Source organism: Accipiter gentilis, chromosome 17, assembly GCF_929443795.1.
Source record: "Accipiter gentilis chromosome 17, bAccGen1.1, whole genome shotgun sequence".
In the NCBI taxonomy this organism is placed as follows: Eukaryota; Metazoa; Chordata; class Aves; order Accipitriformes; family Accipitridae; genus Astur; species Astur gentilis.
The window spans coordinates 27163002-27176029 of NC_064896.1; the positions used below are offsets into that span (position 1 = coordinate 27163002).

General features: G+C 41.6%; 1 protein-coding gene across 4 annotated transcripts in view; it reads left to right on the top strand.

The window, feature by feature from the left end:
- The window catches only part of ANO1 (anoctamin 1), an 83012-nt gene that overhangs the window by 53162 nt on the left and 16822 nt on the right, over positions 1 to 13028 (top strand). For all 4 annotated transcript variants that reach the window (XM_049821272.1, XM_049821269.1, XM_049821271.1 and 1 more), the window contains exons 11-16: positions 2400 to 2464; positions 2987 to 3121; positions 4529 to 4689; positions 8499 to 8581; positions 10436 to 10447; positions 11311 to 11382. In XM_049821272.1, the coding sequence (XP_049677229.1) occupies positions 2400 to 2464; positions 2987 to 3121; positions 4529 to 4689; positions 8499 to 8581; positions 10436 to 10447; positions 11311 to 11382 (528 nt within the window). The remainder of the gene's footprint in view (positions 1 to 2399; positions 2465 to 2986; positions 3122 to 4528; positions 4690 to 8498; positions 8582 to 10435; positions 10448 to 11310; positions 11383 to 13028) is intronic.

A 13028-nucleotide genomic window follows, 5' to 3' on the forward strand; every position in this document is an offset into this window, starting at 1 on the left:
CTGTTTATTTCATTATTAGGCAACACATTGCTCAACCAAAAATGGGATGAAAGTCCACGTTTTCTCAAAGCATCTGGATTATCATCTTCATTACTAACTTTTCAAACCTCCCAAATTCACCCATTTCAGAAGTTCACTGTGTGTTTGGAAATGTTTACCTTGGCTTTTGCCTTCCAGTTCCCTCAAATAATCTTTTGGTGTGTTTTGGCGTGTCTCTTCTGGTTTCTTGCAGCTTTCTTTAATCTAATCCAGTGCTAGGCCAGGCTTGTGCCTTTTTTGAACAACAAAATTAAAGATTTGAGGCATAGAAATGAAGTAAATATTTAGGGCTAGTGCGCTGATCTCCTCTAATCATGTCTTTGAAGCTGTGCTTTGAATATCAGGCTGATAAATGTCAGGATAAATGAGATAATTTGTTTGTACTTTAGCCACAAATTTGGTTTGAAGTGTTGTACAAAATTGAAACACGGCACTGATGCAAAATCTCCTTAGCTTAGTATTTTCCTGATATGCCTGACCAGCTGAGATCACAGAAGAGGAATCTAATTTCCAGCACAAATTTAGTTTGTAAAAATGAAGTTAAAAAATAATAGAAGGAGGGGTCTCAGCCAGTGCACATGGATGTTGAGATGTCCCAAACCATTAATTGTTTCCCAGACAGCAGCAGCTGGCCTTAAACGTTTGGAAAACGTGGTTGAAAGAAACCTAAAGCAGAATAAAAATAAAATTTGCAAGAATGTTGTTGTTTAATAAAGGCCTGCCTTGAGATTTCAGTTTCTGCTCTTACTATTGTAAGGCAACCAATAAAGATTAATGATTTTGGGTTGCAGAGAGGAAAATCCACAGTCCACTTATATTTTTGACGTCATATTTCTGTAAAAGTAAAGAAGCTGTATTTTTTGAATGACTTGAACCATTTGCACGAGAAGTACAGCAGTTCAGCTTGGAAAGTTTGCGTTAATGATTTGGCAAGACAATTGCAAAACTGCTCTAGAAACGCTGTTCGCTGTACGACTTCTCTGTGATAAAATGGGAGAAGTAGGAATGGGTACGGGCAGCAGCGGGACTCCCAGTCTGATCTTCCTTGCTTTGCTGCATTTCACTGGAGAAGTGTAGGAGGCTGACATATGTCGAGTTTCTCATGGTAAAATAGCCTACGGATTTAAGCAATAACATCCTGTTAGGTCTGTTCTTCTATGAACAAGATTAATAATGTTGCCCTCCCTGTAATGATAACTGGTTTAGGTCTCGGTTCCCCGTTGCAGTTTCTTCCACAGCTGAGCTGGTTGGTTGTGCAGCCCTCGCCCACCGATGGAGGTTTGTGTAACCGAGCTCTGAAGTTTTCTGCCCCCTCCCCCCCCCCCCTTTTTTTCTTTCTTTTTTTACCCAAAGTTCAATGAAATGAAATACCTCGGCAATAATCAGTTCATGCTTTTATATTTGAGGAAAAAGATGATGTTGTTGCCAGATGAATTAATGAAAACAGAAGTAACCATCAAAGCATCTCCTTGAAATATCAGTAGTTGGTCCAGGAGCATCCTGCCAGCAAGTTCATGTCACTGGGTTGAAGCAGGGAGAGAAGCAGAAAAGGGAGACCTGACTTCACAAGCAGAACCTGTGAACCTTCTTTTCCCCTTGTCCCACCTCAGAGGAGGTGATGGCTGGCTGGCCAGCGAGCACAGTTTGTCTTCTCCAGTATTTCTTGTACGCACACTGATTTCTCGTTCATTCTGTTAGCTGAACTGAATGAAGAAAAAAATCAGATCTGAGAAGCACTATTTATGTATTTTAGGAAGTAAACGATAAGCTGAAGGTCTCAGAGGAACCTATTTTTGTGAGGGATTCAACTTTATAAATCGCTTATGGGGATCATTGTTTTCCTTGGCCCATATCCTGACCAAAAGGATGAGTGGAAACCGTTGTCGTCTTTTAGTTTAAAGCTGAAAAACTATTAAATGCAGCCTTTAAGGCACCTCTGCACAGCACCTCTTGATGGATGCTGAATATTATAGTTTGTGTAGTGAAAACGAACCAGTTTATTCTAGTCTTTTTCTGTCTCATAACTCAAAGCATATTCTTTTTTCATATCCATTCTGCTGGATACCTCCTACGGGTCATGAAATCGGGACTCCTCTCCCCATCCCTGCTATAGTTATCCATCAGTCCAGTTGCTGAAGAGCCTTTTAATATACTGGAATTCATCACTGTATTATTATAGCATGCCAAATGATCAAATTTGTTTTTAATACTTAATGCAGACCGCGTGTATTGGCAGATTACGGGTTGAAACCACAAAGCGGTGAGACCGGATCCACTGCGTGAGCGCTGCAGTTTGCTGGCACCGAAGGAGAAAACCCTCGCGTACGCGGTGCTTTAGCTTTCGCCTTTCTGTTTTACAGCTCCTGTGCGAGGAGTGGGCGAGCTACGGTGTCTTTTATAAATATCAGCCGATTGACCTGGTGAGGTGAGAGTTCAGCCCTCCGTGTCGTGTTTCCACGGGGCAGCGCCGAAGCTGTGCACAGTGATGCGGGACTCCGGAGCATGGGAAGTTCACTGGGGGAAAAGGAGTTTTCTGTGGGTTTAGAAACATGCTGATGTATCCCACTTAGCGTGAAAGCTTGCAGGGGATGTACTTTTAATGCGTTTTGTTTGCTCGTGGTGAGAGCTGAGACTCGTTGGAGAAGGTGAGGTGGTTTTTTTAAGAGGATTAGCTCACAGAAGATCCAAAGATACAATTTACACAGCAGAAACACGGAGGAAAAAAAATGATTAGTCGGACTGACTTGCTTTCATGGTGCCTGTATCTCTGGATTAACTCCAAGCATCATGAGAAAGAGAGTCCTCTGAGAAGAAAGAAATTCCCACAGGTCATCAGATCTTACTTGTCCGTGCTAAATCCAGCTGTGATTCGTAATTTTAGCCATGTTATATTTTAAGAAATAGGAAACATGTCTCTCTCTCATTTCTTTTTTAAACTTTATTTCAGAAAATACTTTGGAGAGAAGATTGGACTATATTTTGCCTGGCTGGGAGTTTATACACAAATGCTTATTCCAGCTTCAATTGTAGGGATTATCGTTTTCCTCTACGGCTGTGCAACTGTGGATGAGAATATACCAAGGTAAAATAAATAAATAAACAGATTCTATTATTTGACGCAACGAGAAACTCAAAGTAAAACACTGCCTTTCTCTAGAAATGTTTTGTCACTAATACCTAGGGCGAGCACAGCTGAAACTGGGGCTCCCAGTTTCTAGGGCTTGCCCTGTGCCACCCACAGCCCGACACCCCGATCCATCTTTGCTGGCTGTGGTTTCCCGGCTCTGTTTGCCAACTGGCACTTGCCGGAATATGGTGTGCTCCCACCGCTCTCCCTCCTCTCGCCCTGCACCCTTTGTCTTTTGGAAGCTGTGCTTAAAATGAAGCCACCTCTGCAGGAATGGGGAAGTTTGCAGTCCCACCAATTTCTGCTTCCAGTAAGCGATGGAGTGCTACCAAGGGCTGAGAGTGGGCAGCAGAACTGCAGCACATTTTTAAATCGTTAGCATTTTTTGTTCATATTACTTGTGGAGTTTGCATTGTACTGAAAATGTACTGAAATGTACTGAAAATAATTCTTGGCCGGTTGCTCAGGTAGTTGTTTGGTTTTTTGGGGTTTTTTCCCAACTCAGATCATTATGTTAAAACAAACCAACAAAATACTGCTAATGATAGGTTTAGCGCTTCCCATCATAAAATGCTGAGGAGGGCATTGTGTGACATAAAGATGAATCAAGAATATACATGCCTAAAATAAGCAATTTGGTCACATTAACAAAATCTTGATGTCCTCCTATTTTTAATTTTTTAGTAGGTTTTGTATTACAATATTTCTGAAGCCCTATGATTTTGCATTATTTTTTCATCAGCAGCTGCAGATGAAAATTACATAGTTCATACAACAACCATGAGCCCTGAGTAACAGAGCAGATAATGGATATCGAAAAAATAGATATTTTTTCTGTTCATGAAGATTGCTTTGTACTGCTTCCAACAGTTGAAGAAAGTTAAAGGGAGGGTCGCTGTTGCTATTTCACAGATGGAGTGCATAGAAGATAAATTGGTTGAACTCCAGTCTCTTGATACTCAGCACTTCCCTTGTACCTTATCTATTGCTGTAGTTAGTATTTCAAAACAAGAAATTTTTTTTTATTATTATTATTATTTTTTTTTTACCATAAGATCCTATAGTAAAAAGCATAGAGCCTTATACACCTCTCATAATGCTCTCTTTTATTCCCCGGAATAGACGTAGGGCTGGGGATGGAGGGAGAGAGCAGCCTCGCGCGAGGATTTCGGCCCCTCCAGCGGTGTAGGTTCCCAACGGAGCTGCTCGCTGGGGCGCGAGCTGGGAAGCACTGTGAGGGTAGTGTCTGATGGTCCTACAGCCCAGAAACAGATGCTGCGCAGAGGAAAAAAGATCATCGGAGCATGGAAGATGGAGCCGTACTGACAGTGCTTTGGCCGTATCTTGTTTCTTCTGTTGCAGTATGGAAATGTGTGACCAGAGAAACAATATCACCATGTGTCCCTTATGTGACAGAACATGCAGCTACTGGAAGATGAGCTCCGCTTGTGCGACTGCTCGCGCAAGTCATCTGTTTGATAACCCCGCAACTGTCTTCTTCTCTGTCTTCATGGCTCTCTGGGGTAAGAAGATACATGCCTTCATGTTAAGTTTTTAATTATTTAAAATGCAACAGGAAGAAACAGAAGAGATAAAGCAGCGTATTTATACTCAGGCAGTTAATTATATAAAGAACTTCTCCTTTTTTTTTTTTTTTTTCCTTTCCCATGAAACTGTCACCCCCAAATTTATATTTTGGACTGAAGGCTAAAATACAAAAAGTTGCTCAAGATGAATATCAAATGAAATTGTTAAGCATCTGTCATAAAACTGCTGCGTGGTATGTCAAAATTTCATTAACAGGATTGCACAGCTTGCCAAAAAAAAAAAAAAAAAAAAAAAAAAATCTATTTGCAGAGCCAGCTTCCACTTTAGAACATTACAGAAGAAATGTATTAATGTACTCTGGGGTCGCGGGGAGGGCTCCACAGGGAAGTGTAATGGCCTTTAGCGTCTCAGGACAAACCAAGATTGATTCTTGAGTGTGCTCCGAGATGCAATTAAGTTTATCAGCAGGCAGACATCATGCATGCGGACCGTGAAGCGGGAGCAGTGATGTTATAGGTATTTTTTCTGAGGCCGACTGCTCCTGTAGTTTGAGCACGTCACTTAACCTTTCTTGGCACGTCTGTAGAACATGGTTAAAAAAATTAACCCTCTCATGAAACCTTTGTGTGAGTGTCTTCAGGAATGGTTATCAAGGGCTTTTCTCCTCCCTGCCGGAGGAGGGATGGAGACCCCCTTGCTCGGGCACCCCAGCACCGGGCATGGGTGCTGGAGGAGGGGAGCCTCCCGTCGTCCTCGCTGCGGCCGAGAGAGCCTCTTAAGGTAAAAGGGAACCCATGGGCTCCAAAACCCGTGTTTGTAACTGGGAGCTCTATACAGAGAGGCTACAGAGAATAAGGAAATGTGCGTTATTCCCCCCAGCTTTGAAGTTCGATGGCCACAAACTCCCAGCATCAGCGAGAGCGGCACAAGACGATGTTTGCCCCTCCTGTACGCCTTGTTGCGAGTTAGCAAATAACTTGGTTTGGATTATATTTAATCCTAAAAGCGCAGCCCGAGTTTTTATTTGTTCTAGTATGTAGGGAACCATTCATACATTAACATTCATCCGAACTGATCTGAGTAAAATTCAACGTAAATCAATTTAGAGCAGTGCCTTTTTGGCCAGGGTCTCCGTTTGAGACGACTTATGTTTTAGGTGCAATGCTAAGAGCTCACGATCAAGTAGTGTAAGGAAAAGGACAAGGACGGTCCTGCAGAGGGATTTTGGAAACGGTGGGAAGTTGGGAGCGCTGCATGTTTGGAGAGAAAGCTAGGAAATGTGGGGAGGTTGAAGGCGACCAGCTTCACAGCAGGCAGGAGAGATCACTGTCTTACAGATCACCTTGCCATGTAGCATATAGGGAGAAATGTGATATACCCCAGAGCAGGGTGCCCTGTCAGAGACTTTAAATAGTGTGATTCTCTCACGTGGAGAGTCAAGTATCGCTTTCGGTCTCCCTTATTTGTCATTATTGTGAACCCCACGTGGATCTCAGCACATAATATTCTGTTGTCCAAAAAGTAACTCTGTTTGCCTCCCTTTACCTTAGCAAAAAACTATGAGTCCCTCCATCCATTTTTTATGTTCTTGGGCCAAGTAAGGCAGATTGGCAGAAGCCAGTTTCTGTGCTTTCTACAAAATCAGGCTTAATATCTGAGATGATAGTTTTGGAGTGGGATGTGAAATTCCTCAAGTTCTTCGGGGTCAACATGAAATTTTATTGTGGTACAATACCATATAAAATAACTGTTGTTTCAAAAAGTTCTTTTTGAATTGGGAAAATCAGAGATTTTTCCACATCGTTTTGAATTTGTGTTATTGAAAATTTCAATTCTAAAGAAATTGTTCAAAACGATTTAAAAAAAAAAAAAATCAAAGCAGCGCTTTATTTTTTAAGGAAATGGTATCAACAAAAATTGGCTGTCTCCAAATGTAGGCACACAGATAGTCCTCAGTGCCATTTGTGAGCACCTCTGCATGTAGTGAGAAGGTTTGTTAGGTTCACGTAGAGTTGAAGAGTTGAGGCAGACCCAAGTAACCTGCTCAGGCGGCCCAGGGCATCCTTTGCATAGCAAGAAAATTAGCTCAAGTTCAGGGGCATTATTGTGAGCAACCGTTTGGCCAGGCTTTCTCTGTACGGTGGTAGTGTTGTAACACCCCGCGGAACTCCACTCACGCAAACGTTAAAACAGCTATAGCACCGAACCTGAGCCCCTGGTCAGAAGTTCAGCATTAAACATGGACTGTGGCCCAGTGCGTTTTGGTATTAAATGGCATTAAAAATGTCAGAGAATCCAGATAAGATCATCTGGACAGTAACCTTTTGGAATTTTGAAGCTCCGCTTATGCTTAAGGGCCCAGATGAAAAACGAAAATGCGGGTACTCTTGGCAAAGCAGCGGTGCATCTCTACCTGGCGTGTTCACCGAGGGCTTTTGGAATGAGCTGGCTGTGTTTCAGATGCAAGGCTTTGCATTTTGCATTGTTGTAAGTCAGTGCCACGGAAGGATTTCTAGTAGCGCTGACAAACAACTTCTCGTTCATTTTCCGTATTTCTTGCTGTATATGGAAGCTGCAGATCCTGGCACGAGAACTGCCGGCGGCAGGGAGTGGGAAGGCAATTCCAGGACCATGACACAGACCCTCTTAAGAAGTAGCTATGGTCATCCCAATTTACAGGAAGCCTATGGCTTGTAAAGGGGCTCAGTTGTAAATTTTGCATGGGAGGGTTTTGCAGCGAATGTCGTGACTCCAGCCTGGTTCCAGTCGTGGGGATGTCCTTTCCTCTCTATTCAACTTTCTTACCCTCTCCCTGGCTCTGGTTTTTCTGGATATGAATGTTTCTGAGCACATCTGTTAATACTCACTGCGGGAAACTCCCTTGGGAACACCGTTTCTTGGTAGACTTGCCTCTTTCATAATCACTTATTTATTATACAGCACTGGTGTATTCCCAGCATCTAAATATGTCCTCTGAGAACTTGCTCGGTCTCAGGCAGATAGACTGATATAGACCGGGATCATTTGTTGTGACTCAAGAATTGCTCTAATGAGGTTTCTTTTCTGTAAGTCTTCTGCATCAGAAAGAAAATGGCAGTGTTTCTAGTGCTAAAACCCCTTAAGGGCTTCCTCTCTAACAGCCTGTGCACCCACAGCTTTCACACTGGCGTGAGCGTTTGGGTGTGATGATTAGAGCTAACCATACTATTATGACCACTTGATGGAAGTAATTATAACAATATAAAAATGCTTTATCTTGATAGCTTTGAGGGAATAACTATCCTATCAGTACAAGGCTAATTAAGTCATTCATATTTTGTATAGATGAAACACAGGTTTGTTTGGGCTTATGGATGGATTATGCGCAGTTGAAGACCAACAATATCATTAGTCACACATACAATACTTAAGTAAGTTTGGGTGTCTGACTTTCTTACGCCCGTTAAAAAACTGGAGGCATCTCTCTACGTGAAGCTGGGGATGTAATAAATGCCCTTTCTTTCAGCTTGCCTAGATCAAAAAGTTTGGCTCACTAGCACTGTTAATCGGTATTTCCCAGGCAGACGTTACTGTCGAATAAAAGAGTAGCAAAAATGAAGTTATCCTGGCCCAGTATGTATGATATCGCGCCCGCTGAGACCTTTTGGAGGCAAGAGCCTGCAGACGTACAGCAGGCAATGCGGAGCATGGCCAGCGTGCCTCTTAAGACAAATCCCAGAGACTGATGTGATTTTATTTTTTTTTTGGTAAAATGTTGAAATAATTGTTGAACTGTTTGTTTCAGCTGCCACCTTTATGGAACACTGGAAGAGAAAACAGATGCGTCTCAACTACAGGTGGGACCTGACTGGGTTTGAAGAGGAGGAGGTTTGTCCTTTCACTTCTGACTCTTTGACTTCCACCGTGGCGTTACCGATAGCTCCTTGCCCCGAGCCCGTAGACGTTGCCTCACAGGGAACTGCTCTTGGGGTGGTTCCGTCATTTAGAAGAAAGGAAAATCTCTGTACATGAACGATTTGAGGTTTTTATAGCAAGGGTATGACTAGTATGTCTTGTTGCCATAGAAATGTAATTGTATAGCCACAAAAACTTTTTTTTTTTTTTTTTTTTGAAGTGTGTAGTCGGGTCACACCTAGCAGCGTAGGCATGGAATGTACAGCTCAGACCCTACTGCTGGGCTGATGTCAGGGTGCTAACAACTAAGGACCTCATTCATCTCATGCTGCTGTAAATCAGAAATGAATGTATTGAAGTTGATAAAGTTACAGCACTGTAAAAAAAAGCACTGAAAAATTCCTATTAACTTTAACGATGCAGGATCAAGCCATGACTTGGAAAATACCTAAGAAAATACTGCCAGACATGTGGGCTTGGGGCACTGGGAGGGACACAGTGTGGGAGTTGGGGGGGTGGGGGTGGACACAGTGCTAAAAAAAAAAATATCCCTAGCCAGGTTTATATTAAATGTGCTAAATAGCATGAAGGGGAAAAGGGCTGAATCTGTATGAAAAAAAGGTCTTAAAAATCAATGGAGTTTCAGAAGGAAAGGAGGGAACATCCTCAGCCGGCTGAGAAGCTGTATCCCACCTTTGGAGGTTTTAATTTTGTCGCTTTACAAAAAAAAGGAGACGCCTTCCTAGACCATAACGCAGTCCCGGCCCCGACAGCCTTGCCCTGGACCGTCCCGCGGTTCCGAGGCGGCGGAGGCTTGCAGGTCCCTTCCATTTTCCCATCGTTTGTGATGAGCTGTGCTGCAAAAACCCCGCTGTGGGATCTGAGCTAGGACCCACGGGTTGTACGGGCGTTCGCTGCTTTGTTTGCTGGACGGCTGGCTTTGGGTTTTTGTTGTTTGTTTTTTTTTTTTTTACTGTTGTTATTATTAAAAGAAGTATGACCGCCCTTGTCATATCTCTAGATGTTCTAAATAGATACACAACAAATATTGCTCATGTGAAACAAAAACCTCACCAGCCCTGGGTTTAACACTATGCAGCTTGATGAGCCTGGCACAGTTACTGTTCCCCTCGCCTCCAAAATCTTTCTGCTTGAATTATCTCCTCTTAATATGTTTATCTCCTCCATAATATATTTAGGCACACTATGCTAGCAGCCCCTATGCTGTGTGCTTTGCTAGATCATACCTATTTTACTGGGAGAGAATATAGGGATTTATTTCCTGGATACTGTACTGCTCTTTTATTTTTGGTAACTTGTTGTTAGCATACATGAAAGTAGAAAGGATTAACTGTATCTTTCCAGCGTCTGTCCCCTTCGTGTCTGAGTTCAGAGCTCTTACACAGCTAAAACAGCAGCTGTTAATATTTTATTCTTTGGTTTGTGTAGTCAATGTTAGGTAATACAGTCCTGGGTTTAGCAAAGAATTTAAGCCCCTCTTATTTCTGATTGAGGTGAAACTTAAGCTAGTATCATGTTGAAGAATCAGGGTTTCAAGTGAAATACTAAAACCCAAAGTGTCTAATCCTCTGGTGTTTTAGGGACACCTAGTTCATACAATACTTACAGTAATGTTAATAAATGTTGTAGAACATGAGTAGAGTGATTTTCTCTGGTAGTGTCTAGCCATCCACTGTACTTATGTTTGTTTCATGTAATTTAAAAAATATAAATCCAATATGATCTGCAACAGTTCAGTAATCAAATTTTTGTGTTTTTTTGTTTTTTTTTTTCTTGTTTTTCGTGTTTTTTTCTGGTTTCCTGAAGGAGGCAGTCAAGGTTTGGAAAACATTTTTTTTTTTTAATTGCTCCTACCTTTTTTTATTACATGTCTACTGATGAATGCCATCTTTTGATCTCCACCTCTTCTTTTTCAAGCATCAGATTTTCTTTAGATCTCCCACTGATTGCTTTGCCTTTACACCCTCCCCCTCTCCACTTGTTCAGACTTTTTTCAACTCCGTTCTGTTTCCCATCCGATGCATAATTGTGAATTCTGAATCTTTTGTGAATGCGTAATTATTGTGAATTCTGAATCCGTGAGTCTTTCTGAATCTTCTGGCTGTCTCTTACTGCTGAGTGTTTCCTACACCCTCTCCTTCAATGCACACGGGTCATCTGTGGATGCTGTCCAAGACAGGATTAGGGGAAGACCCCAACTGACAATTTTCTGGGATCCCAAAGCCAAGTATTTTGCATACTTGCAGCAGATAACTGTTTCCCTCATGAGCTGAGGATCACTGCAGTTACAGTTAATGATGTGCAAAATCTAATTTTTATTGAAAAGATAGGTAATTAAAATCCAAGCATAATGTCACTTGGTATGAACCATGCTGTCTGCAGGTTGTGCTCTGTACTCTCATGTATTAAATTTAATCTATGTCATGTTGCACGTGAGTGTCCGATAGTGAGTCCAGATCATTCTGCCGTTGCTGCTGTAGAACTGTGAATGATACGGGATTTAACTTTTGTTTTTTTAAATTACGGTCAACTATCAGTTGACATGAATGACATACCAAGTGAACTAGAATTCAGTTAGAAAACTCAGAAATTATCCGGAAATCGACCTGCAAACAGTTCCTAGGTAGCTGATATAGAAAATAAATAATTTTGCTTTTTATTAAATATGACTTATTTCACAGGATCATCCAAGAGCAGAATACGAAGCTAAAGTTTTAGAAAAATCACTGAGAAAAGAACACAAACATAAAGAGGTATGGTAAAAATATTCATTTGTTTTACTTATAAAAGACTTGAAAAAGAAGATCGTTAGAGCAGGCACTGACCCAAGACTAAGAAATAGGTAAAAAATAGAGTCACTGCACATTGTGTTTAAATTCCAGATGTCTTTGGTCCTAGCATATGGGGGATACTGGTTGTATGCCAGTGCTCGAGACCTGGCTATGTCCAGAAATGTCTTTGATAATTAGCTAGGGAAGCTAACTGAGCCCAATTGAAGGGCACTCCTGTTAGGCTAACGAATCAAGTTGGAGAAAACTGTAAGAAACATATTATTCTGTGCTAATGTAAGGACCTAAAGGCTCTCAGGAGAGGTTCTCTCTTGCTAGACTTTGTAAATAAAAAGATTACTCGAGCATTAATGAAGAGTACTAACACCAATTTCCTTGCCGAAATCCAGCTTTGATAACTTTCTGCCTTTTAAAAACATAACTTCCTTTTTATTCCACTGAATAAGGTAGCGCTCACTTCTGCTTTTATCTTGCTCTTTACGTTGCCATGAAAAAGGTGCTGCCGGTCATCCCAGGGGCACGTGCATCTCGCCAACGGACGGTGCGATCCCCATGAGCAGCTTCCCTGCCCTTTTGCTGAAGGCTGTAATTCCTTCCCTATTACTCTCTGTCAGTGGCAGACCAATCTGAAAAATCTCCTTTTCTCCCCTCCGTCCTGGTTTCCACCCTACCAGAGGTTATTCCCCCTTAACTGCAAGAATCCAGCTGTTTGTATGACCGCGTCTTTAAGGAGAGCAGTAAAAGGTCCAGCATAAACAAAACCTGTTGGCAGCAATTCCTCTTTTGTATCTGTTCCCAGTGGCAGAGTAGCGTGGAACCGTGCCCTAAATTGGGATTTTATGAAAACCTTGCGAAAATACAACTGCAATAACCACATTAACGTGAAATACGCTTTAGGAGACATTGGATAGATTGGACTGGCGTCTAACTAAATGTGTCCGATATTGTCATGTGCTTATACTTGAGTAACTCAAGTACTGTTGGGCCCCTCTTAAAAGATACTACAAAGCTGACGGTGGTACGTTCCCATTAATCTATAGGATGCCGACTGTAAGTAAGTGGTTCAGTGTCATCAGCAACACCTTACTCGCAGCACTGCTTTAAAATCCCTTGCAGAAGAGAAAGAATTTGGGTTGCTGCCCTCTTATGTGCTGGATAAACAATGGTCGAATACAGACTTTGTTGTATTCTGTTAAAAACCTGTGACTCGCTGTACCTTCGGGTATATTAGGAATTCAGATCTTAAATGTAGAAGACTGTAGGGGAGTCAGACAATTAATGAATGGTGGCCTCCAAATATTGGAGTATGAAAGCTTAGCAATTAAGACGGGATTTTTATTTTATTTTTTTTAACCAGACTATTTATAACTTTCTGGGCTGTGTTCAATTTGGATGTTACTAATTTGGGAAACGTGAGAAAAGGAGTTTTTTCTGAGAGACTTGGTAATTATCTTTCATTGGGATCTAGAGTGTTAAAGTTCAAATTCAACAGTTGGTGAAAGAGTTGTGTTTCTTCTTAAAGAAAAAAACCCTAAAGCTAAACCAGAAATTGCTCTGATTTTTTTCAAGAGAAATCCAACTAAAAAAAAATATTTTTTAAAGGAAAAACT